Below are 27,629 nucleotides of genomic sequence, written 5' to 3'. Positions count from 1 at the left end.
ACTGTAGCTGTCTTCAGACACTCCAGAAGAGGGCGTCAGATCTTGTTACGGATTGTTGTGAGCCACCATGTGTTTGCTGGGATTTGAACTCTGGACCTTCGGAAGAGCAGTCGGGTGCTCTTACCCACTGAGCCATCTCACCAGCCCATAACTATGTTCTTAATTGCAGAGCCAACTCTCCAGATCATAAGAATATAACCAATATACTCAGAAGAAAAGAAAAACTACCAAAAAGAATAGCTTCGTTGTGATCAGATATTTTCCCCAAGAAGTTGATTTTTTTAAGATACTATGATCAGACACTACTTAAACCAACAAGCATTTTTTAACCATTAAACTTTGAGCATTAAAATTATCACATTCAAGGCTAGAAATGTTGAAGTAAAACACTGAATTTGATTTACTTTAATGAGTAAAAAAGAACTTTCTTTATACTGACCTATCTATATTTCAAAGCAAAATACAACTGGTTATAACAGAACATTTATTTCTACTTCTGACTTAATGGGACACCACTCAGTATTTAAAAAGTTGTAACTTATAATCTAAATTATGACTTAAAAATATTTGAATTGTATCCTATGTGTATGGGTGTTTTGCCTGCATGTATGCCTGTGTCCTACATGCATACTTGGTGCGTGTGGAGGCTAGAACCAGATTAATAGATGATTGTAAGCTGCCATATAGATGATAGAAATTGAACCTAGGTCCTCTGGAAAGGCAGCCATCTTTACAAGCCAAACTTTTTTTTTCCAAGTGGCTCAGCCTGGCCTCAAACGTGGAATTTTCTCTTACCCTCCCAAGTACTGAGAATATAGGCATATACTACTATGATTGGCTGAGCAGTGACATTTATTAACATACTCAAATACATATGAACTTGAATAAAGAATAAAATTCCAAAAATTCAGACTGCCTAAGCTCTAGTTTCCATATATAGGTAAGATGACATTTGTAAAGCAAACAAAATCAGTACAGCTCAGTTTAGAAATGTGAGAAACTAAATTTGGCAAAAGACCAAAGGTCTTTATTCTCTGAACACAGACACGGAATAGGCCTGATATAATATACTAGAGTTTTTGCTTAATAAATCATACTTACATGGTATTTGCTATGTGCCAGTCATCATTTTAAATGCTTTACAATTATTGGCCCATTTAAGGCACATAAGAAGCATTCTGGAAGTAATTATACATTATTCATTTAGTATGTATATGTATGTACCATGTGCATGCAGGTGCCTGGGTGTTTGTGAGCCACGTGGTGCGGGTCCTAGGAACCAAACCTAAGTCTTCTGTAGAAGCAGCAAGTGTTCCTAAGCACGGAACAATCTCTCTAGCTCCAGAAGTAACAATATTATGTCCACTTCCTAGTTGAGAAAAATGGAGGATGAGAAGTTACATTAACTTGCCTCAGGCCACATAAATATTAAGTGGGAGGAAAGCAGTTTTATTGTTGTTTTTGAAACACGGTTTCTCTGTGTGGCCCTGGCTGTCCTGGAACTCACTCTGCAGATCAGGGTGGCCCTGAACCCACAGAGATCCACCTCTCCCTACCATCCAAGTGCTGGGATCAAAGGTATACGCATCACCACACCACTGTCTGGCCATCAAAGTAGGGTTTTTGGTTTTTGTTGTTGTTTGTTTGATTTTTGATTTTTTTCCCCCCAAGATAGGGTTTCTTGTGTATCTTTGACTGTCCTAGAACTTGATGGTGCAGTTCAGGCTGGCCTCGAATTTACAGAGATTGCCTGCCTCTGCCTCCTGAAAGCAGTTTTAAGTTAAGCTTCTGAAAATTATACGGGCTTTGAGGGCACAAACCACATCTTTAATTCTTGAATCCAGAACACAGTTGGGAGGATAACTAAATCAATGTATACATGAGATTTTAATGTATATAATGTAATCAATGTATATTGCACTTCATTTTAAAACTGCTCTGTTTGCAAAACCTACCTTACTGTAAGCTATTTAAATCTTTTACATGCATGGGTTGGCATATTTATCTAATTACAATGTACACTGGTAACAACAACAGTTTAATGCATTCTTTGTACTGTGCTATGAATGATATTAGCAGTGGATTATGTAATAAATCTTTTAAAAGAAACCCCACCAGCTTGCAAACTGGTCTAGCCATGCTAAAAATCAGTGTGGGGAATTCCCAAAAAGTTAAACGTAAATCTACCATATAACACAACCACACCACTCCTTGGCATATACTGAAAGGACTTAATATTGTACACCACAGATACTTGCTCAACCATGTTTGCAGCTAGACTACTCACCACAGCTAAGAAATGGAAACAATCTTCAACCAATGAACGAATAATGGAAATGTGGTACATATACAGAATGGAATAATATGTAGCTATGAAAAAAGGAAAGTCACAAAGTTTGTAGATAAATGGATGGAATTAGAAAATATGCTGAGTGAGGTAACCCAGACCCAGAAAGACAAATGTCACATGTTCTCCCTCACTGGAAGTTCCTAGTTCCAAAAGTAAAGTGGGACCACTGGCCAGAATAGGAGGACTGGTGGACAGAGAGGGGAGTATCAGGGTGGAGGAAAGAAAGGGCTGTAATTAGGGAGAGGAGAGGGGGATAAATGCAAAAGAAATAGAGTAAAACAACAGGAAGGTGTCTGAAAAACATCATAAGGAGTCATACTATTAATTATCTACATAAATAGCTCTAAAATATGAGTGTGTGTATATGTACATATATATGCATATATGTATACCCAGGAGTGTGCTTGTGTGCACATGCATGTGTGCCTGCGCACACATACACAGAGTTTAAATGAACATTTCTCATCCTCGCTGGCAATGCTACATCAGTGAGCCAAAGACCATCAAACAAAATGGCAACATCAGGCATGAGAAGCCCTATTTTTAGTTGTTAGTCATAGTTGTCCAAGAGACTCTCCAAATATTACAGGTTACTTATTGCAATTGCCCTTGTTTGGCCCCAGAGGCCCCTAAGCTAGAACTGACCTGAAATGCTTCCTCCCTGAGGACTGGCTTTCATGGTACCAGAAGGCTCCATATAAGCTTTCAAAAGAGGGAAGCAACTCACAGCCCTACCCAGCTATGAAGCATATGAATGACCAGCATGGTACAGTATCATAAAGTGGCACCAACTGTTCTCTAGTCGGACTTAGGACCACTAACACCAGGGAAATCATGCCTGATACTGGAAACCAAGCGGAGAAAAGCTTAGGTTCAGGAGTAGTTTGTACATACCTTTAATCCCAGCATTCAGGATACAGAGACATGCAGATCTCTGAGTTCAAGATCAATCTACAGAGCAAGTTCCAAGACAGCTAAGCTTAGGAAGTGAAGAAGTTGGAAAACAGAAAGCTCATGATAATGTAATAGAAAAAGGGGCCATGTTCCAGCTCGAGTAAGCAGCAGAACTCAGCAGTTTTGACCATGTGGCTCTGGCTTTAGAATCCAGAGTAGAAAACTACTTTGACAACTGATGCTGGCTAGCTGGAAGTAAGAAATTAGCAGTGATTAAGAAGAGACCAGCATCACTGAGGTGAGATCTTCTGGGAAGTGGTGAGAGCACCAAGATTCTGTTACAGAGATAGCCAAGTTGTTCCTTGTGCTGTAGCTGAACTTGGTAATGTGTAAGGATCACCCAGGTGGTACTGGTTTTGAAGGCATGAAGGGAAGGACAGCAGCTGAGACTTGGCAATGTGACAGGCCAAGAGGCCACTGGTGAAGATACAGCCTCAATTGAAGTTGATGGCCCAGGACTGAAGGGGTCATGTGAAGAAGTTGAGGCTTGGCATCATAAAGAGAGCCCATAAGAGGTTACTGGTGAAGCCTAGCTGCAGTGGAAGACCCAAGTGTATTGGAGATGCCAGTACCATGGGATGATCATCAAGAATAGTAGCAGCAGTGGAGTCAACCAGAGCCTAGAGTGCTATAGAGGGCAGAGCTGGAGAAGCCCAGAAGATTGTGTGTAGATCCCAGATACTGGAACAAGAAGCTGTGAAGTTGAAGTTGCCTTGGATACCAGTATGTTAGAGATGCCAGAGCCATGGGATACTTGCTGAGGAAAGCTGCTAACAGGGAGTGGAACTAGCCAAAGAGAAATAATTGTGTTGCATTAAACAAAGATGAAATGAGTTGGAGATCTGAAGAAAGCATTGACATACAGATGCTGAGTCTGGAGTTTGCCCAGCTGCCTTTTGGTCTTGCTGTGGTCCAGTATTTTCTCACTATGGCATTTTGGAATGATAGTGTATATCCTGTGATGTTGGAGGCAAGTGATCTACTTTTTATTTTAATTTTATAGAGGATTACAGTTAAGTAACTGGATGAACATCAGAAGGGACTTTGAACTTTGGACTTTTAACATTATCGAGACTGTTATTGCCTATGGGGACTTTGAAGTTGGACTAAATGTTTTAGCATTATGCTATGGCTATGTATGGCCCCCATAGACTCATGTGTTTTAACAAGCTTATGGGAGCCAGGGAGTGGAATATGGTGGTTTGAATATACTTTGCCCAAGGAGTAGCATTATTAGGAGGTATGGCCTTGTTAGAATAGGTATGGCCTTGTTGGAGGAAGTGTGTCACTGTGGGAGTGGGCTCTGAGACCCTCCTCCTAGCTGCCTGAACACAGTCTGCTCCTGGCTTCCTTTTGCTGAAGATGTAGAACTCACAATTCCTTCAGCACCATGCCTACCTGTATGCTGCTATGCTCCCACCTTGATGACAATGGACTGAGCCTCTGAACCCCTAAGCCAGCCCCAATTAAATGTTGTCCTTTATAGGAATTGCTTTGGCCATAGTGTCTCTTCACAGCAAAAGAAACCCTAACTAAGATGCATGGATTGTGAAGTTATGAATTTTAGATGAGAACCTACAGTCACTACTTTACGAAACCAGCACAATTCTTAACTACATTCTAAATATTTGTCCATATACCCTCAGAAAAGTGTACTACCTCACCCCTCATCAAGGAAACTCCTCTTTGCAACAGAGACCACTACAGAAACCCATACCAATCAAAATGCAGCCTAGAGCCCAGTTCCAATGAACACATCTACAAAGCTGGACACACCTCCAGCACCTAAGACTCAGAGGGTGTGAAATGGTTTTAAGGGACAGAAGATACAGAGTTTGCTGTGAAACTGTGTCTCCTGTTAATGTCAGAAGGTACCCCCAGTAAGCCTTACCAACTTCAGTAAGTTGTAAGTTCAGTAAGTGTTGTTCAGCTTCTCAGCAGCGTTAATGGAAGGACCCTTGAGATTTTATACTCTGTTCTTCTACTAATGAAATGTACATCTCTTTAGAATATCTTGAATTTAAGACAAATGTTAAAAATCCTCTTAAGTGTATTTCCAATTATTTTTCTTTCTTGCTTATGAAGAAATACTGTCTTTTCCATTGTCAATAGTTTTGCTATTGATAACACTAAGTCTTACACAGAAGAAACTTAAATCACAGTAATTTAATCTTCCACTTCAGAGGATACCTTATGCCTTGCCATCATTAAATATTAAGTAAGATATCAAATACAGCTACACTTGTACACTTACCAATTCTTAATTTCAAACTAAAAAAAGAATGGCTACTGTAATATTTACCAGACTCTGAAAAGACAATTTGTTCCCTCTGTACAGTCTCTGGACAAACCTAACATAGTACTCCTACTTGGTATTAAAGGTCAGAATGTCAAATTTTGTGAGGGGGAAATAGTAAAAAGAGAATACAATTCAACCAAATACTTAGTAAACAAAGATTGATAAATTTTACTATTTGTTTGTTTGTTTTTTGAAATGGAACTCACTATGAAGCTTAAGCTGGCTTGGGACACTCTATAGAGATCAAGCTGGCCTTGACCCCCAGTCCTCCTGTTTTAGCTTCCAGGGTACTGGGATTACTGGAATGATCCATCACATATAATCTTAATTTTGCTACTTCTATTTCCAGATATAAATTCAAATGTGTATGCAAAAGTCAAACACACACAATGTTGGGCAAATGATTACAGAGGATAAACAATCTGCTATATTCAGTTTGAGAATGCTGATTTTCTGATGAAACTTCAGTAACTTAATCTCAAAATAGCATAAGCCAAAATGTTTTTCACCACCTCTTTTTCTTTTGTGTTATATCCTTAATTTTTTTGTAAGCAGAGAAGCTTTTTTTTTTTTTTTGGTATACTTGCAAGGGGCATGGTATGGCAGAAATGAAAGAACTGCCAGCCCACACCATTACATTTTATTTATTTAAAATTTTAAGAATTTATTTATGGGTATGAATGTTTTACCTGCATTTATTTATGTGTACCACGAGCATTCCTGGTGCCAGTGGAATTCAGAAGTGGGCACTGGTGCCTGAAAATGGAGTTACAGATGGTTGTGAAGCCCCCTTGTGGGTTCTGGGAATTGAATCTACATTCTTTACAAGAGCAACAAGGGCTCTTAACTACTAAGCCATCCTTAAGTTTTATAATTTTATTTTCTCTTCTGTTTACATGTGACTCCATGTGGGCATGTGCACATAAGTGCAGATGAGAGCAAGGGAGCCCATGTCTGTGGACCTGGAGTTCCAGGCAGTTGTGAGTCATTTGGCATGGATGCTGGGGATGAATCTGTATGTTCCAAAAGAGCAGCTTTCTCAACTGCTGAGACGTAGCTCCAGCCCCTGTAGACCCTTCATTCTTAAAGTTCTCAAATTTCATCTAATAACTTTTTCAGTGATACCTGTTAAATGGCTATTAACAAAAAATAACCCATATCCTTCCTTCTAGAAGAAAATCTTAGTATTTACCAATGACCTAAATTCTCAAGTTCCACTTTGAGTAACATGTAAGGTTTTATAGAAGTTCACAGCTAAATCAATGCTTTGTTGAAAAGGCCTTTTTGCTATTTAATCAAGATTGCTGGCCAGATGTGGTGGCTCATGCCTGCAACCCAGCATGTACAGACTGAGAAAGGAAGCTGGCTATGATGGCCAGGAGACATTTTAAGAAAAACATTAACAAATCTAATCCCCTCTCAAAGGGCAAGATTAGGACTAATGTACTTTCTCAGCAGAATCTGAAGTCCAGGGAGGGAAGTCCAGGCCAGTTTCCTTCAGAACATCAGGTAAGGATGTTTAACCTGTCCTCACTCTGATCCGGTCAGCTAGTAGGTCTACTGCATGTCTCCCCCCCCACCCCCCCCAGTAACCAAAGTGTGCAGCCTATGCCAAAAGATCTCAGCACTTTTTCGTAAGTATTTTTGCTATCTCTATGCAGTTTACATTTTATTTTCACCTAGCGAAATCTTGTTTGTACAGATTTTTCCCTCATTATACCAAACCATAAAGCTTTCAAGAGGTTGTCAAGATGTAAAATCACATGTCACATTCCAATGAAGTCCATATACATATATATCTATATGTGTACTCAATGATTAAATTACATATAAGTAAAGTCAACATGAATGATGTAAGAAATTTCCATTTGAAGTGGCCATACTTTTAAAAATTCATTATCTGATGATGTTAAAAGTTCTAAGGCTACAAAGTAAAGATCATCCAATACCACTGCCATCCTATACTTTACTGAGATGAAACTAAATAGGAAAAGGGTTACGTCAAAGCAACAGTCTTCATCTTGTATTAAAATCAGTTAATTTCTTATTTAGAATTATAAGGCTCTTCCTCAATAAAGAATTATTAAATACTAACACTACACATAGCTAAGCTATGCAATAATTGAATTAGCAAACAAACTATTTAGACTCTCAAAGCCAAAGACAAGCAGTGAAGTATAATTATTTCAATTAACAGACTGGTGAGATACTTCCAGTTGAGAAGGGTTTCTGAGCAAAAGACAACTGGAAAAATAGAGCACACTACCATACTCACAGTATATTAACATAAGCCTATGGACAAGATGTTTGCATCAATAACCACTATAAAGTAGTGACTTTTCTTTTCAAGAGAATGCCCTTGTTTTCACAGCCTGAGCTGAGGAATGGTAAAAACCAGTACAGAGAACACAACTCAGGATTGGGAAACAATGATTTCAAGCTACAAGTACAGGTGCTATATTAGGTTAAAATAAATATTAATGAATCTTTTCTGAAAGAGAATTATCCAGAAAGAATTGTACACAGGTGCTGAGTAGTAAAAATATCTTCCCTGATATTTCTACTCTATAAGAATTGTCATAAACAAAGCAAAAGTTACATATATACATAAGCAAGAAATGATATAAATAAATTAATAAGACAACAGCAGGTTAATCCACAGTCACTTCTTCCAGGGCTAAACTTTAAATTATCTCATGCCAGGTCTCTCTGTGGCTGTTAAATCATGGAGTTTTAAGTCCCATTAGCTCTCTACAATCAAAACTGTACTTCAATCTAATTTTTAAGAGACAGAGTTAGCTGACATTTTTTTAAACCCCCAAAGCTTTTTTGTTTGTTTGTTTGTTTTTAAAAGGAGTTAGTCTTTTAAAATCACTGAAAAGATAAAAACAGAAGGAAAAATGGTTACCATTTAAAACAGATACTATCCATGGATAATTTAAATTGATAAATTCCTGTTAACTAGTTAAGACACTCCCTGTGATAGCAGTTTTACAATTTTTCAAAGGGTTGTGAAAATCTAATGTGCAAACCAGACCAACAAACCTCAGATATCACACAGAAACCCCTTTAACAGATACTCAGGTAATTTTGTTTAAAGCTGTATTAGTATCTGTTAAAGGGGTTTCTGTGTGATATCTGATTTGTAGAACATGTTAATTGCCAGATATCAGAGGCAGTAAGTACATACCTGAATCGAAGGGGCTGGTTCCTGCAAACAGCCACTAGCAACTCCTCCTTTGGAAGCTGCTGAAGAGACACTGTGCATCTTAGGGGTTCCCAGAGTGCCCATAGTTTCGTCTGTCCTATGTGACTGCCAGACTTCCTTCAGCTGATGAGACTCAGTCTCCTGCTGACCCCCAAAGGCAGCCCAAGAACAACCGTCTTCCTGTTCATCCGCAAAAGCATTCCAATCTACAGCTTGGCTAGGACCTGCTGAACTGAAGTCTGCAAAATCATCCGAGTCTTGAAAAGCACTACCTTGAGTATTTGGCACAGAATCGAAATCTCCAAATTCACTGTCTTGACCATTTTTCAGTTTTGAGTCAGGTTCACTGTCTTTTCCACCACACTCTCCTGCCAATGGACATTCCTCTGATAAGCCATCAGAAGTCTGTCTTAGGTCTGACTCAGTAAATATCATTTCCTCTTGACAAGAAATAGCATTTGTATCCTCAAATTCTCCAAAATCATTACCTGGTTCACTAAGATGTAGAAAATGCTCTGAGGAGTCTTCAAAAGTGACATCACTCATTGAATCTTGAGTACTAGTAACAAAGGGTGGAGTGGTGCCATTGGCTGTACCAAAGTCACCAAAATCATCCTCATTGGTATCGTGACAAGTCACAAAGCCATTACCACTGTCACCATTTTTCATGCTTGCAGCAGGATCATCTAAAACATTTTCTTCTGTGGGATCAGGGTTTGGGCTTTTGGGATTAGTCAACTTTCTAGTTTCTTCTTTGGAAGAACCAATTTCATTAACATCTGAAGTTTTAATAGAATCCATAGATAAGTCAGTACACTTAGAGGCAAATAAGTCACTTTCTTCCATTTTACACCGCTCCTTTGTAATGGCTTCTGAATTTTCACTTGAGTCTACCAAGCTCCAAGCCTCAGATTGAATCCTTGAATTTAGAAACTCATCCTGTTGCAGTGTTTGAAGGTCTTGTTTTTCAACACTGAGCCCTCTGTCAGCTATGGCATGGATTTCTGAGACACAGACCTGATGTTCTCTTTCAGTGTCCCCTGTATCCTCAAAGCTTCCATCCAAAGTCACTTCTTTCACACAGTTCAGTTCCTTGACTCTGGGGCTTTTGCTGTTTCCCTGAATGGTCAGTGCATCACCATCATTTAAAACTGGACATTCTATTTTTTCCAGTTGTGTCCTTTCTGTTTGGGAAAATGTAGAAAAATCTGCAAATTCCGTAGCATGACTAGCTGCAGACTCTACAATGCACTCAGTGCCACAAGTGTTAAGAGGCTGCGATCCCTTTGAATCTGCCACATTGTCCAGGTCATCTGTTCCCTGAGGATTTACAGTTTCCAAACCTGTAAACCCGTTTGTGAGAATTTCCAGACAAGGAGGCTTTTCACCGTTGCAGCTCTCTAACTGCTTGGCTTGGTGAATAATGTTCTTATCAGTTCTAAAATCTCCTGGAGAGAAACTTCTGAGTTGCCCAGTGCTTGGTCCCTGCACCACTACTTTATCTAAGTCTCCCAGGCTTTCCATACCATCGATGGAAGGATCCAAAGTTTTAGATGGAATCATTTCTTTGCTGGTGGTAGAAAGTACAACATCAGATTGACTTTTCACAGGAGTAGAAAATTCAGCAGTGATATCCTTATCATTACCATTCTGAACAGACTTAAAGTTTGTAAGGCTATCTACATCTTCTGAATATTCATGAATTGGCATAAAATGGTTTGAAGGTACAAAGTCTTCCTTGGGACGAGTATAATCTGGTGTGTCAAAATCAACAAACCCTACACCAGAAGGGCTGACTTCTGAAAATCCACCAAATTCCCCAAACTCATCCTCATCATCATCCTCTGCTCCGTTGTCTAGAGGTGGGGGAGACGAAGAGTACATTCGAATGATGTCCGGCTCCATTATTCAGCAGCTTTCCAGTAATTAATTTATGCCTTTAAAAAAAAAGGAAAAACATTTATTTTATTTTGATAATTTTCAAAGGCAGATTACATAACAAGGCTTTTCAAGTTTCTTTAAAACAATACAAAGTTATCTGGCAAGGTGACTCAGGGAGCATCAAGGTCACCCTTAGCCAGTCAACCTGGGCATTAGTCTCAAAAACCAAACAAGAAACCAAACCACCACCACCACCAAAACAATGAAAATTACATTGCTCTGCTCTGTGTGTGTGTATTTCCATGTGTGTACACAGGTACATATGTTCCTTCGGGTGCAATTCACATACTGTCTCTCGAGCTCCGTCCACCCTTTTGTTTTTTGAGACCTNATGTCCCATTGGTCTGGAACGTGCAGGCCTTAGGGAACCACCTATTACCCCCCACCCCTAAGGTTCTGGTAGATAAACTCAGGTTCCTGTGTCAGTGTGGCAAGTACTTTACCAACAGAGATATCTCTCTAGTCCTATGCTGTATTTTTACAGCTATTTTTCTTTTGGGTGAGATTACAAAGTTATGGCCTATTTTTATTATTTCAGAGATTCTTCTTCTTCTTCTTCTTCTTCTTCTTCTTCTTCTTCTTCTTCTTCTTCTTCTTCTTCTTCTTCTTCTTCTTCTTCTCTTCCTCCTCTTCTTCCTCCTCCTTCTTCCTCTTTTTTTTTTTGAGACAGGGTTTATTTGTGTAACCCTGGCTGTCCTGTAACTCAGAGATCCTCCTGCCTGTGCCTCCAAAGTGCTGGGATTAAAAGTGTGCACCACTACTAACTGGCTGAAATGTCAGAGAATCTTGAATGCATAAAAGTACACCTATAAGATTTTCTCTTGGGTACTTCCCTGACTTTTAAAAAGTCTTATTCGCCAAGCAGTGGTGGCGCACGCCTTTAATCCCAGCACTTGGGAGGCAGAGGCAGGCGGATTTCTGGGTTCCAGGCTAGCCTGGTCTACAGAGTGAGTTCCAGGACAGCCAGGGCTACACAGAGAAACCCTGTCTCAAAAAGCCCATCTGCTCCCTGCCAAAAAAAAAAAAGAAAAATCTCATTCAAGGGCTGGAAAGATGGCTCAGCAGTTAAGAGTAATGACTGCTCTTCAAGAGGTCCTGAGCTCAATTCTCAGCAACTGCATGGTGGCTCACAACCATCTGTAATGGGATCTGATGTCCTCTTCTGGTATGTCTGACAGCTAGTGTACTCATAAATAAAATAAGTAAATTTTTAAAAAGAAAATTCTCATTCAAAATTACTGGGGGCTCTTCGTGCCTAATATACATTTATATGTGTTCTCTCTGGTGTGTGTATTTAATAATAAGTATTTTATCTCTAATAATTGCTGTTAACTATGTTCTTCATTTTCCTTTTCAATGTTTATTTCTGGCCAAGTTAACCTGATAACTATTCATTCTTAAGTAGTTTAAACTCAGATGTGAAAATTGTATTCTCACACATATGCTATACACAGGTTCTCCCAATGGTAACACAGTCAGCAACCACAGTACAGATGTTTCTTGACTTATCATGGGCTATATTGTCACAACCTTACCATAGGTTGAAAAGATCATGAGTAAGAGATACATTTAACATGTACAGAATGCTCTGAGAATCTAAGTTTTCATTACTTTAACACACAGCTAATATGAGTGCTGGGTCATATGGTATGTTAAACTTCATTTATAAAAAACCCACAAAACTATTTTCTCAAATTTATTTTTATAATAACAAATCAATTTACAATCTTATTTGCAATTTTCTTCTTTATTTTGCTATCATATAAGCTTAAGATTGTATAACATTCAATTTATGAATGGAACACATTTAAAACTTATTTTATTTTGCTGTCTAATCTAAAGATTAGAAGCCATCTCCTCCAGTTGGGCACAGTGCACAAGGGAAAGAAGGCAAGGGGAAGGAGGGGGGCCACATTGACAGTTACCAGCCGCTTAAGCTTGCCCAGAGTACAGGGTAGAGACAAATCAAGAGAAGAAGCCAAGGTCTGTACTAAGAAGAAAGCTGCTGGCAAAAGGGAAGCCCCACCTAAAAGACCCTGTCCTTCAGCAGGGATCAGTTCAGTCAAGAAGTCGCAGCTGGTGGTGGCTGCCGCCAACTTAGACCCCACTGATTTGGTGGTCGTCCTGCCTGCCCTGCGTTGCAAGATGGGGGTACCCTACTACATCATCAAGGGAATGGCCAGGCTGGGGTGGCTGGTCCACAGGAACTTCCACCACTGTTGCCTTTACACAGGTTAACTTGGAAGATGAGGGTGTTTTGGCTAAGTTGGTGGAAGCCATCAGGACCAATTACAAAGACAGGTATGGGGAGATTCACTGACATTGGAGAGGCAATGTCCTGGGTCCTCAATCTGTGGCTCACTTTGCAAAGCTAGAAAAAGCTAAAGAACTTGTCACTAAACTGGGTTAAATATACACTAAGCTTTCTGTATATAATTACAAAATAAAAAAATATAGATTCAAGTAAAATTTTTGGAAATGTTTTCTCATAGTCATTAATTTATAATTTTATTTATTTATTAATTTATAATTTATAATTTTATAGACATAATTCTTAAAATGAACTTGTCAACATTATTCTGATCCTTTGTGTGAAGACCATCAAGTAAGACCTAATATTAAAAGCAAATGTTGGGGGCTTAAGAGATAGCTCAGCAGTTAAAAGCATATGTTGCTCTTGCAGAGGACCCAGGTTTGATTTTCAGTACCCACAAGCTAGTTTACAACCAGCCGTAACTCCAGTTCTAGAGCATCTGATGCTCTCTTCTGATAGCTTTGGGCACCAAGCACACACACACATGCATGCAACAAAACATTCAGCAAAAACACACATACGTAGTATAAAATGAATGAAGTTTAAAAAGCAAAGGTTGGGTGGGGAGAAAATGATAGAACTATCTTGTGCACAGCTCTGTGAATGAGAAAGAATACTCATATTCTGGAGAAAGAACTCTAGGAATCAAGAACTGAGGATGTCAAGCACGGTGGGTTACACCTGTGATCCAAGCATGCATGAGGCTGCAGGGGGATTTCAAGTTTGGGGCCAGAAAGGACTACATAGGGAGTTCTGGACCCACTGGGGTCACACAGTCAGACCCTGCCTAAAAAGATGGGGGCGGGGAGAGAGGATGTGAATATGAATGAAACATAAATAGGAAAACTAAAAAGCACACTGGAAAAGCAGAAATGTAAGGCAGCAGCCCTGGCTTCAGGATGGAAGTCCAGTGCAGCAAGTACAACTTTTTACTGCAGTCTCTCTTCTCTCTGGACAGTGCTGAGGACTGAGCCCTCAAAATAAGCTGTTCACTAAAGAGACACATAAAAGTGAGAGCTAGTCATCCCAACAGAGGCCCAAATACCAACACAGAAAAATATAAGAATTATGAATAAGCAAGGCAGTATTTTTGCATAAATTCTTAACACCAGTAACTCCATTTAAATCCATGAGATACTAAACAAATGTAATTCTGGGCAAATCATTACAAAGATTAATTTAAAAAAGTTATCAGTAGGCACTGCAGAGTTGGCCCCAGTGGTGTGGTGTGGGGAGCCCTGACAGGCTGACTAACTCAGCTACCATCCAGCCTAGATCCAGAGCTTTGAGTCACCCAGCCCAACATTCAACACACCTAGGAGCTACTGGAGCTCATGGAGGGGCTGGCCCTCCAGATGCAAAGCCATGACTCAGGCTAAAGCATGGTATCTGAGAAGAGTCTTGGTGAGGATGCAGTATTGATGGTATAGCAGAAGCCAGAGGCCTCAAACCAGACCAATGACTGTGACAAACATTTGCCAGTAAAGCTGTGTGGACAAAAGGGTACACTGTGTGACACACCACAGCTTCCATGGTCAGATAGTTGGGTTTTGTTTTTTTTTAATTTTTATATTTTCTTTTGGTGAGGGAAGTAACAAGTATGGAGAACAAACATGGAAGGACTTGGAAATGAGTGGGATTGGGGTGCAAGATGTAAAATCCACAAAGAATAAAAAGTTATGAAAAAAATAAAAAATGATCTCTGAGCTCAAAGAGAATATAATAGTTCAATAATTTTGGGAATAATTAAACAACTGAATTACTGTCATAAAGGATCCTACAGATATTTAGAATCTCAAGCAGACATGCTCAGAAGGAAACCTCTCCACATCACGTTATAGCTAAACTGCTAAAAGTACACAAGGAAAGAACATTGAAAGCTACAAGAGAGAAGTGTTAAGTCACTTATAAAAGAAGTCCACCAGAATTACAGCAAGATTATCAGCAGAAACTCTAAAGGTTAGAAGGTGTGGAATGCTGTATTTCAAGTCTTGAAAGTAACTGTCAACTAAGGTTACTGAATACAGCAAGGTTCTCCTTCAGAATGGAAAGTGAGATAAAGACCTTCCAAGATAGCCTAAACCAAATCTATGCCCTCTAAACCATATACAAAAAGAGGATAATTACAATCATAAAATAAAAAAATAAGCATCACCAGATTAGTAAAATGAGCCAATGAAAATTAGAAAGGAATCAAGCATGGTCGATTCAATAAATCATCAAAACTTTAAGATGAATTTAGAGAAAAAGAAGTGGATGTCAATTATTCAAAATAACCAGTAGAAAACCAACAAATGGAGCTAGTAGTATACATCTTTCAACAAGAACCATGAATTCTCCAATTAAAAGACACAAACTAGCAAGGTTAAAAACAAGACTCATCACCTTGCTGCATGCAAGAAACCTACCCCATCAGTAAAGAAAGACTGAAAAAAACTTATCGAGGTCAAGGACTGATCATTAGCCTTACATGACAGAAATGTACAAGTCAGAAAAAAGACACCCTGTGGCATATTTATCTTAAATTATTTTCACTATGAAATCACCTTAAAGAAAATTACATTAGCTGATACTGTTGTTTTTCTTTTTTTTTTTTTTAAGATTTATTTTATGTATATGAGTATACTATAGCTGTCTTCAGACACACCAGAAGAAGACACCAAATCCCATTACAAAGGCTGTGAGCCACCATGTGGTTGCTGGAAATTGAACTCAGGATCTTTGAAAGTCAGTGCTCTTAACCACTAAGCCCTCTCTCCAGCCACCTGCTTTGCTTTTCAAAATATGGTTTCTCTGTATATCTCTGGCTATTCTGGAACTCACTTTGTAGACCAGGCAGGCTGGCCTCTGCCTCCAAAGTGCTGGGATTAAAGGTGCATACCATCACCTCCTGGCCGTCTGTTAAGTTTTAAAAGGAATCTGGTTTTCTTTACTTGTCTAGTGTCCCATGTGTGTGCATGTGCATGCTCTCAAGTCCAGAGCAGTACACTGGTGTCTTCTTCCTCCTTTGCTCTCTACCTTATTACCTTAAGACAATGTCTTTCATGAAATTCAATGCTTACCTTCCTAGGTAAACTCACTTAGCCAGCAAGCTCATAGGATCTGCTTGTCTCCGCACCCCAACGCTGGGGTTATAGACACACATAGACATACATGCCTGGGTTTTTTATACGGATGCTAGAAATTTAACTTGGGCCCTCATATTTGTATTTGTAGAACAGATCTTACCCATTAAGATATTTCCCCAGCTCTCAAAATGAAATAAAGTGTAAATAAATATTTGGAGGTTAGACTCAGCATTTAAAAGCATGGGCAATTCAACTCCTAGTACCCATGTTGAGTGGCTCACAACCACTTGTCAGCTCCAGACAATCTGACACCCTCTTCTAGACTCCTCAGGCACCTGCACACACATACTAGTAAACACACAGACATATAAGATACAAATACACCTTTTTATAAAAGAGAAATTAGTATGCTAGAGAGATGGCTCAGCAGTTCAGAGCACTGGTTGCCTTTGCAGAGGACCTAAGTTCAGCTTGCAGCTCCCACATGGTGATTCACAGTCATCCATAGCTCCAGTTCTGGCAGATCTGACATCCTCTCTTCTGACTGCTTCAGGCACCAGGTACACACATGGTGTACATTCATACATGCATGCAAAACATTCACACATGAAAACAAAACAAACAAATGGGTATATTTAATGTATTACTTATACAAGTAATAACCCATTATCTATCTATCTATCTATCTATCTATCTATCTATCTATCTATCTATCTATCTATCTATCTATTTATCTATCTATCTGACCCTTTATCTTCTAAAACACCTTTGTACCCACCTAACAGTTATTCCTCATATTACTTTACATAGCGACAGTCTCCAGAGCCCATCTCTTGTAGCTTATCTCAAGGTTCATCCATTTTTACAACTAAATAACCTTCCATTGTGTGTATATGCCATAGTTTGTCATTGTCAGTAAATTCTTGGGTTAACCTCACCTTTTGGTTATTGTGAATAATACTTCCATGAACACAAATATATAAGATACTTTCTTTTTAAAAGTTTTTACTTTGAAGTAACAGACTTTAAACAATTGCAAAAATAGCATGGAATCCTATGTACCCTTTAAGCCTGTTCCCAGCAATGATAGCATCTGTAAAGCTCTAATATAGCAAAATTAGAAACTGGTTACATTATTCATCTTTCACTTTGTATTTGAGACAGGGTCTCACTAAGTTGTCAAGGTTGTCGAAGAGTTTGCCCTGTAGCTTAGAGAAGTCTTGAGCTTAGAGCATCTTTCCTCAGCTTCAAGAGCAGGAAGTTATTTCAGGCTACACTACCAGCTCCAGCTCCAGTGTTAGGTAAACAGCACCATACAGTAGGCAAACCCATTAAAGTTGACTTCTTTTTTACTCTATATAACACCCTTGAGGTTCATCCTGTTTATCCAGTCTGTCCACAAGGTCAGCAGTATTTCACTGCACAGATGTAATATTGTGCAACCATTACTTGCTGAATAACATTTGGGTTGTTTCTAGTATTTTCTTGTTAAAAACAGAAGTATAATACAGATGCTAAGAACATCCATATACAGGTACTTTTAAAAATATAAGATGCCAAGAGTGTGATATGAGGACCTATGTTAAGTGTATATTTAGGTTTATAAAAACTGCCAAAGATGTTTCAAGTGAATGTTCTATTTTACTCTCTCCTACGATGCTGGACTTTCCTCCTCCTCCTCTTCTTCCTTCTCCTCTTCTTCCTCCTCAACTGCCTTGCTATAATTTATAGCTCAGGCTGGCCTCAATTTATGGCAATCCTACTGCCTAATTCTTCTACATTCTGGGAATACTAACATCAGGCAGCACCATACCCAGCAATATCTGGTATTTAAAGAACAATATATGATGTTTCTACATCTTTCTACATTTCTACAGAATCCACTCATAACTAAACTGCTTTTTACAGAATCTTTCACTGTTTGAAAATGGAATAATTAATTGGTTCAAGCCTATTTCAAAATCAGCTGTTTGTAACCAAGGCAACAACATAGGAGATAGTAGGTTTTCTCTCTGTCACATTTTGGCAAGGTATTCTATTTTCTAGGGGTTATAAGCTCTCCTAGCCTTCTACACTAAGAGATTTCTATACTTCTCAATCCTCAGTTATCTGTTGAAAGAACATGCATTTCTATTTCCTCTCCAGCAGATGTTGGCTCTGGCTCATTTGCCCTTCAGAAACTTTCAGAAAGATCATGCCACTGCTTCTAAGTTTCAGCCAACCAGCTAGTGTGGGGATGGTTCACACACTTCTGTGCCCAGGCCAACTCTACTTAAAAGAAGTTTTATGTTAACTAAAGAAGCAGTTGTACAATGAATTTAAATTTTATATTTAATTTAAACAATCCATTGTTTTTTAAATACTGAAAATATGGGGTTTAATATTTGCTTTTGTTTAATAGGAAAGGAAATGAGCTACTTCAGTGCTGTACCTGGTATACAATACTGTTTCTTCACCCTTCCTTACAGATGACTTTTCAGTACCATAAAATTTCTAACCAGCCATCTAATTTCTGTGTATTACCAGAGCAAATGGTCGGGGAGGGGAGACATTCTACTTGTTATTTTTTATGCCTCCTTGTTCCAAGGCATTTAGAAGGACGTAAACACACGGGGGGTATTGTGTTGGCAGTCCCGGGAACAATCAAACCACAGTAAACACAAATAGTTGACACAAACATCTCATTGGGGTAGTAAACAATGTACCAACAGCAGTCAGAGTAGGGGAATGAGAATCTCAGCAGGGCTTCTGAACTTTGAAAAGTTTTTCATGGGAAATCACTCCTTATAAGGCTAGAGGTCAATGGAGGTGAGAAATAGTAATTCAAAGTGTAAGGTAAAGCATACCTTCTGGGCTTGGGAATTCTGGTAAGGAAGGTCTCAAGAAGCCAGACGAACAATTCAGAAGTCCAAGCTGCAGTCAGCACAGACTGGGGCCCTTTGGCAGATTGGCAGGCAGGGCAGTAGAGCATATTGTGTGAAGATATCTTGGTACTAATCTTTACCCAAGAGAAGTTGTGCTTGCTAAAGACTGTGTCTTCAAATTTGAACTGGGCATGAAAAAGAGGAGATACTGAACCTGTAGGCCAAGACTTTTAAAGTTAAGAGGCAATATAAAATGAGTTTAGGAAAGCGAAGGAAAGAAAAGGAAGGGGCACTATTAGCTTAGACTACTTGGCTATTTAAAAATAGTCTCTCAAGGAAACTATTAAACAACCAGATAGCAAGACTTGATTTAAAGCCAAACGGTCAAATGAGAACACAAAGCTGCCATTACAGTGTGGTAAGCAGAGGACAGTTTGACTTTAAAACAATGATGCTAGAGTAACTCCATATAGAACTAAAGGTTTCAGCACGATTGAAGTCAGCCTGGGTCACAAGAGACCCTGTTTTGGAAAGGGGGAAGGAGAGAAAGGGAGAAAGGGAAAAAGGAAAAGGAAAGGGAAAGAGAAAAGAAAGGGAAAGGGATTTCACCTGATTCAAACGCAAGAAACTGAAGAAAAACCAAATGTTAACAGCTTTCTTTTAGAAGCACAATGGCCAGTGAGGAGGACAAGCGGTACTGTGCTTGCTGCACAGGCGTGAGAACCTGAGTCTGGAGCCAGGTTAAAATGACTCTAGTCCCAGCCCAGAGGAGCTAGAGACAGGAGAGGCCTCATGGCCACCCAGTCTAGCCAACTAAGTGAGCTCCAGGTTCCCTGAGAGATTTTGCCTCAAGGGGAAAAAAGGTGAACCAGGAAGATACAACTTGATGTCACCCTCTGGCCTCTACACAAACACAGGTCTCGCACACGTGCAATGGCCAGGGACATCTCCCTTATTCCTACTTCTACCTAGTCTTTAGCCTTACTTTAGTATCAGACATTAAACAATGGACTACTGCCACAGGAAGCATGCCAGACTTCCCCTACTTTTCCCTAATTTTCTATAACTTCATAATTTTAAGAACCAGAAAAATGTAACATGACATTAATAGTGATTTCAACAAATCAGCTGTATACTTTTGGATGAACTAGGGAAGAATTTGAATATTGCTTTTAAAATTTGTTTAGGTGACTTGGCAAAGCAAAACAATCTAAACCGTATGTACAAAATTCCATTTTGGTGGGCCAGAAGATGGCCCAGTAGATAAAGGGGTTGTGGTGCAAGTCTGGTGACCTGAGTTTGATTCCCAGAACCCATGTAAAGGAGGAAGAAGAAAACTCAACTTCACAAAGTTATGATCTGGCCTCTAAGCAAGCATGATGGCATGCTTGCCTACGCTCCTCCCACAAGAATACATTAACAAGGGTTTTTTTTTTGTTTTTTTTTTTTGTTGTTGTTTTCATTTTGGTAAAAGCATACATATAAATGTATGTGTAAATATATAAATATGTGGGAAATATATCTATTAGTTACTAACAGTAGGAGAACAGGCGCTAAGTATGGTAGCACAAGCCTATAAATCCCGTTACTAGGGAGGGTGAGGAAGGAGAACTGCCACAAGTTTGAGGCCACCTTGGGTTACACAATGAGTGCCAAGCTACCCCTTACTCTTCATAGTAAGACCCCATTTCAAAACTCCAAACCAAATCAAAACTAAGAGATCAATTTTTTGGATTTTTTTTTTTTTAAATGTAGGCATTTTTTTGGCTTGTGTATCTGATGTGATATTCTTGTATGCTTTAAGCATAAAAAAATATAACCACTGACTACTCACAGAATATCTACTATACACAAAACTGCTAGAACAGAGTAAAAGGAGTAATAACCTTAGTGAAACTTAACACTAATAAGGGGGATTAATATGAAAAGGGCTAAATAGTAAAACAGTGGAAACAGTGTGTGTGTGTGTGTGAAGAAATAGGTTTTTTCTTTTTCTTTTTCTTTTTGAGACAGGGTCTTTCTATGTAACCTTGGCTAACCTGGAACCTATACATACAGCAGGCTGGCCTCAAACTTCTGAATGCTGAGATCAAAGGTGTACAGCACCATGTCCAGGTAAGGAAGATTCTGGAGGGTTTAACAGAGAAAATAGCTGGCACTAAGGATAATACGTTGAGCCGCTGTCCAGGCACAGTAAGACATGTAATAAGATTGGATTGTGGCCAGGCAGTGGTAGCGCACGCCTTTAATACCAGCACTCGGGAGGCAGAGGCAGGCGGATTTCTGAGTTCCAGGCCAGCCTGGTCTACAGAGTGAGTTCCAGGACAGCTAGGGCTACACAGAGAAACCCTGTCTCAAAAAAAAAAAAAAAAAAAAAAGATTGGATTATGAGAGGCTAAACCTACTGCATCTTGGGACCGGACTTCATCTGAAAAGAAAAAGAGCCTGAGATTTTGACCTACAGCAGAACCCAAGCTATACCCAAGTACCAGGAAGGACCCCCCCCATGGCTTGTCCTTGGCCCATACTCCAGAATTACTCCCTAGCCACTTCCTAGCAACAGTCAATCAAAGATTAGTCTGATTGTTTCAGATGTATTTTTAGACCGTTTGTGATTATTCATGGGTTTGCTTTAAAGTACCTACCTGTTGGCTCAAACTCCCTTGCTTGCTTGCCATTCCCTGATGAGGGTCAGGCTGCACCCTCCCATTCTGCTGCTTCAGAGATGGTGATGTGGCCCAAGTTCGAGCTTGACTAAAGAGATCCTGGTGCGATGGATTACACTGTCTCCTTGGGGGTCTTTTGGGGTTCAGGAACACTTACTTCTTGGCACGATTAGAATGTAGCATAGATGAAGTATTAGAATAGACTATGACACTGGCTGTATAGACTTTAGTTTTTAAAGAGGACTGCTATGACAACTTCTCCACGTTTAGCAATGGGGAGATTATAAATTTCAACTCAATACTGTCCCACCACTTCTCATTACTTCTACTACTGGTCCTGCCAATGTGTCTGAGCTGCTTCACTATAACCAGCTCCTTAATGAATACTTCTGCATTCCTATGGTCTATTTTCTATACAGCATATATGCATCCTTTTGTTTGAAGGTAGATTCGTGTAGGAGTGTGTGTGTGTATTCATGAGATTGACTCTATACACTGTATATGCTTAAGAACAGACTCTACCACTGAGTTGCACTCTCAGCCCTAACATATCCTTTTAGAACATACATGGCAAAGGGTAGAGAGTTGGCTCAGGCATTTAGACCCCTTGTTGCTCTTGCAGAGGACCTGGGCTCGATTATCAGCACCAACATGATGGCTTACCACTATCCATAACTCCATTTGCAGGGAGTCTGACACCCTCTTCTGGCATCCTTGGGCATCAGGCACACAACTTACACTTATAGAAATAAAACAAAACGGGCTGGTGAGATGGCTCAGTGGGTAAGAGCACCCGACTGCTCTTCCGAAGGTCCGGAGTTCAAATTCCAGCAACCACATGGTGGCTCACAACCACCCGTAACGAGATCTGACACCCTCTTCTAGAGTGTCTGAAGACAGCTAGTGTACTTACATATAATAAATAAATAAATCTTTAAAAAGAAAAAAAAGAAATAAAACAAAACATATGTTATCTGACATCTTCCCTTGGAAACCTTGGAAAGCAATGGCTTCCCACTGCACACGGTATGTTTATAAAGGGTTTCCAATGCTGCCCACCCATTTTCTATCTCTGATCTGATTTCCTGTTAGTTCTCCTGCCTGCTGCTCTAGACAAGCTACACTCACCTGCTGCTGTGTTTGCTATTCTATGCACACTTTTGCCTCTACCATTCTTTCCTCCTGGTTCTCTTTGTGTCGGCCTTACGCGTTCAACCCCACCATACATTAAACTGTGAGGCCCATCAATACCCTATAATCACCACCAGTCCACGACTTAAAAGTAAAAAGTAATAGTCCTTTATCCCCCAAACCAACTTTTTCTTCATGTCTGCTACCTTGCTGTTATATTTGCCTGTCCCAAACACAAGCATATGCACATATGCATACCCACGCAGGAAACCAAAACTCTGTGAGGACAGTTTTACTGCTGCTTGCTATTTCAGTATCCCCAACACCTAGACAAGGGCCTGACAGAGAACAGGTACTCGACGATTCCTTTAAGAATATGCGAAGAGCCTCTGCAGATATTCAGCTGAAATTGTTTACAATATGCTATACCTATACAAAAGGAATCAAAAGGAGGAAATTTACCTATTTTACCATGTTATTTTCCTCTGGGAACAATTCACTATTAGAGTGTTTGAAATTAAGTTCTGAACATATAGACACTTGGTTTCTTGGTGAGTCTGTACCAAAGTTATTTGTAATAGGAGTGGTAGTGGTCAACCAGAATAAGACCGAATAGTGTGCCAGCTTTCTCCTCTTTACCCTTCTCAGGACTCTTTCCGGTCAACAGCTTCTGACTTGTCTTTCTCAGGGAACTGGTCTAACCTACTGACCACTGAGCCCCCAATCCTAGGGCATACCCAGAAACATAAACCGCGAGTGTCATAAAGGGCTGTTGAGATGTTTGGCAGCAATTTTAGATGACGTCTCAGGCAAAATAAGTTAAGGCAGAAAAACCTGGAAAAGCTTTAGTTCAAGAATTTTAGAGTTATTAAGTTTCTGTACTTTAAAATGAAGTCAATGTAATAACACTGTTTCCCTATTGTCTCCTGAAACCCTGCTAAAAGAAAAAGTGACACTTTGTTTTAAAGTGAAATATTTAAAGTTTTAATTTTATTTGAAAGCCTGTTAAGCAATAAAAGCTTGGGGAAAGAAATGATCAGATGCCCACTACTCAACTGTTGACATCTTTCTTACTTACTCTCACCAAGTATGCTTCAAACAGTAAAGGAGCCATTTGAGAAGTCAATAGCTTCTTTCCAGGTCCTTTATCACTCTCCAGTTCTCCCAGACTAACTTTTATACTTACTTGTTTATTATTCCACTTCTTTTTGTACAATGTTGGAATGGCGCTCAGGCTGTTACTCAAGTCAAGCAAGACTTCTACCACTGAGCACAACACCCCCAGCCCACACATTTTTATACCTGTGATGCATGCTTCATGAATCTGAGACAAAGAGTGGTATAGTTCTGCATAAAAAAAAAAAAAAAAACTCTACATAAATGTTATATTGCATCTTGCCCTGCCACTTACCAGCTGATTTGCCTTATGAAAATTATATTTGTGCCTCAGTTTCCTCGGGAAAAAAATTGAGGCTAGCACTCTACATACTACCTAGGGTTACTGTGAGGATTAAATAATTTAATGCATTGGCAGAAAGAATGTCAATGTTTAAATTACATGTATTATGTACGTGTGCACACATTTGGAAGTCTAGAGGACACCCTGCAGGAGTTGGTTCTCTCCTTCCACCATATGGGTCTTGGGGATCAAACTCAAGTCACACCAGGCTTGGCAGCAAGTACCTTTAATCTACTCAACCATCTCACTGACTCATGAAAACATTTTAAAGTATCTTGTTGGGCTAGGGACCCACTGGTACAGTGCCTGCCTAGAATGCATAGGGCCCTGAGTTCATGCCTCAGCAAAACAAAACAAACAGAAAAGGGTAAGGATATAGCTTACAGAAAGCAACATGTATCAATGTGAGCAATTGTTATACAAAACTGCAAAAGTGTATGCACATACACATGCATATACTAAATTAGAAAAGTTAATTACCAAAATACCATACTTAAAATTCAGTTGCTGAATATTTTCAAAATCACATTAAAAAACAAAACAAACAAAAACAAAAAAACAAAAAATGAAGTTTAGATTGTGAAGTCTTTTTGACCTACATAACAAGGAACTGAAAGTGCTTAAAGAGAAAAGGCTTTTATTTTTTTAAATTTACAAATTGATGAAAGCTGGACATGAAGGTATATACCCAAGCGCTTGAGATGCAGAGACAGGAGGATTAGGAGTTTGAAGGTAGCTTCAGCTACATATGAGCTACATGAAACCTGCCTCAAAAACTAAAAACAAACTGCTGGTAACATTAAGTTAGACATAAACATTTAACTTAGATAATTCTTGTGGGTTTTAAAGTATCTAAATATGCAAGAGACTACTATGAGACTTGAGGGGAAGGCTTGTCAATTTCTCAATAAAATGCTATTTAATGAATTCCTTTTCAATTAGATTTCACAAAAAATAAACTACAAGTCCTCAAATTTCACAGTTTTTTGCATCTAGCCTTTTATTAACTATAAGCAGAACAGCTTAAAAATAACTTTAAAATAATGTTTTATAGTAGAATCACCTAGATTGTGAAATTTTCATAGACAACTGGGTTCTACAAAATTTACCAATGCCATTATGGATATATCTTTGTTTGACATGGGAAAAGATCAGAGAACATTAAACTCAAGTGCCCTACATATTATGAGTCTTATTAAATTTTTCCCAGGAGCTTTTTAATGATTTAAAAATATGTCTCTAAACATCAATAGATAAATATGATACATACACTATAGCTAATAAGAATCTAGTAAGTGCTATTTGCTGAACTAGAAATTATAATGCTGGATCTAACTTTTTATTCGTGTGAGAAATATCTATGTATATGGATACCATAGGTACTTTGTTTTAACAAATACACTTCTGGGGAGTGTTAAAAATGATCACTACAAATGCCAACGTTTAGAAACTTATAAAATTTAGGTAAACTAGGCTGCTTATATCAACACATTAGAGTTGAAGCACAGTTCCCCCTAGAGTTTAGTATATATTTCTCTAATAGTTCAACAAATGTAAAATCTGATTTAAACCGAGTTCCTATCCCCGCCCCCCCCCCGCCAAAAAAACCCACCTTAGAGTATAAGGTTGTACACCTCGTGGCAGATACTTATGCCCTGAAGTTTGAGTCAAGTTTTACTTCTCTTAGGGAGAACTCTGAAACAGAACCAACGCTCCTTTGACGCTCCCTGCCCCCTCCCCGTTAATATTTACATGTATGAGTCAGTTCTTTCCTCAACCGCAACAGACTCCGAGAGACATCACGCTATAACTTGAATAAACCAACAAGGTGGGGGGCGGTAGGAGGCACAACTAGTCTCCGTTTCCAAAGGGAAAAAGGACCCACCACCGTTCACCCTCTGTCCCCGGCAGCACCTGCCACGTCGGGAGCTTAAAGAATAATGGCTCAACTTTCGGATGCAAGGAGGGAGAAGACACAGATCATTTCCTGAGCAGTGCCTAAAAGGTCCTCTCCGCAAGGGACACAGCTCTGGGCCGTCTCTGCCCGTTTGGAGCATTCAGAGACCCTCCGAGGCGGCACACTCCCGCAGCAGCCGGCCTCGGGCCTCCGCGAGGCAGACCGTGTTTACACCTGTCACGAGGGAGGTGGGAGAAGGAGGACGCCGGAGCGGAGCCCCAAACTTCTACACAGCGGCCGGGAGGGAAGCCCGGCGCGCAGCGCAGCTCGGGGCAGGTGGACGGCGAGAGGCAGGGCGGGCCACGGCGGCCGGGAGGGCACGGCCGGCTCTCCCTCCTCGGCCGAGCCTGGGATGCCGGCCGAGCGCCGTGCCACTCGGCTTCGGGCGCCGCCAGCGGCGTTCCGCACCCGCGGAGAAGAGCAGAGCCCGCGCCGGAGCTCGCAGGCCCCGCACGGGGGCCGCCGCGGGCAGGTGCTCCAGGCCGGGGCGACTCGCCGGGCCGGGTCCTCCGCGCCCCGGGAGCGCGGCGGCAGCACTCACCTGGCTCGTCCCGGGCGGCCGCGATGGGCATGGCTCGGCGGCCCGGGGAGGAACTGGCTCCCCGGGGAAGGACCGGTTACTCGGACGCTGAGCTGGTGAGGGCGGAAGGGGAGCCGTTGCCGGCCCCGTCAGCGCCGCGGCGCCATGGACGCCCACCCGGAGTTTCAGCGCTGCCGCGGGACCCCCATCCCACTACCCTCCGCCCTCTTCCGCCGCCGCCGCCGCCGCCGCCTCCGCCTCCTCCTCCTCCGCGGAGACCCCCGCCCACTCCACACACTCTCCCATCATGCAGCGGGGAACCGCTGCTGCCCATACGTCACTTCCGGGCGCAGGTGGCTAGGTCGGGGCCGGGCGCTGGTGGGGGCCGGGGTGGGGGAGGACACTCCAGGGGACTCAGTGTCACCGAAGTCTTACTTCTGCGCAGGCGCCGTCGTGTGGCACGACGTTCGCCATTTTGAGTGCGGGCAAACGGTCTTCTTTCCGTACTCAGTGGAGTGTGGGCTGGGGACGTCCTCCCGACCCTCTGAGGCCGCGCTCCGGGCCACCGACCTGAGTTCCTCTCAGCCCAGTGCTTCCCCGTTGAGCCGGGGAGCGGGTTAAGTTTCGCCTTGGAATAAAACTGCAGACGTATGGAAATACGGAACCAGATCTCTGCTGAAAAACCGGCCGGGCAACATTCAGCAGCTCGTCCTTTTTGCCCGGAATAAAAGACTTTCATCCCCTTCCCTTTTTATGTAAGCCAACAAAAGAGGAAGCTGTTATTTAACAAACGAGAAGTGATTGTCCTACTTAAGGCGAGAAGTCAGCAGGCAAACTAACAAATGGTCTTCGACAAAAATAAGTCCAGAATTGTGTTGGTGTTTGGAGAAGATGATCA

General features: G+C 40.6%; 1 protein-coding gene across 3 annotated transcripts in view; it reads right to left on the bottom strand.

Moving 5' to 3' along the window:
• Aftph (aftiphilin) overlaps nucleotides 1-27,009 on the bottom strand; it is a 58,130-nt gene extending 31,121 nt beyond the window's left edge. For 2 of the 3 annotated variants that reach the window (XM_021210868.1, XM_021210869.1), the window contains exons 1-2: nucleotides 26,753-27,009; nucleotides 8,794-10,748 (exon numbers count right to left, since the gene is read on the bottom strand). In XM_021210868.1, the coding sequence (XP_021066527.1) occupies nucleotides 8,794-10,716 (1,923 nt within the window). In that variant the 5' untranslated portion in view covers nucleotides 10,717-10,748; nucleotides 26,753-27,009. Of the gene's footprint in view, nucleotides 1-8,793; nucleotides 10,749-18,980; nucleotides 19,184-26,752 lie in introns of all 3 variants that reach the window. The other variant, XM_029545095.1, reaches the window with a different exon arrangement.
• Nucleotides 27,010-27,629: the final 620 nt, after the last annotated feature.

This window comes from Mus pahari, chromosome 13 (genome assembly GCF_900095145.1).
Source record: "Mus pahari chromosome 13, PAHARI_EIJ_v1.1, whole genome shotgun sequence".
NCBI lineage: Eukaryota > Metazoa > Chordata > Mammalia > Rodentia > Muridae > Mus > Mus pahari.
This window is presented reverse-complemented; position numbering and strand designations above follow the sequence as displayed.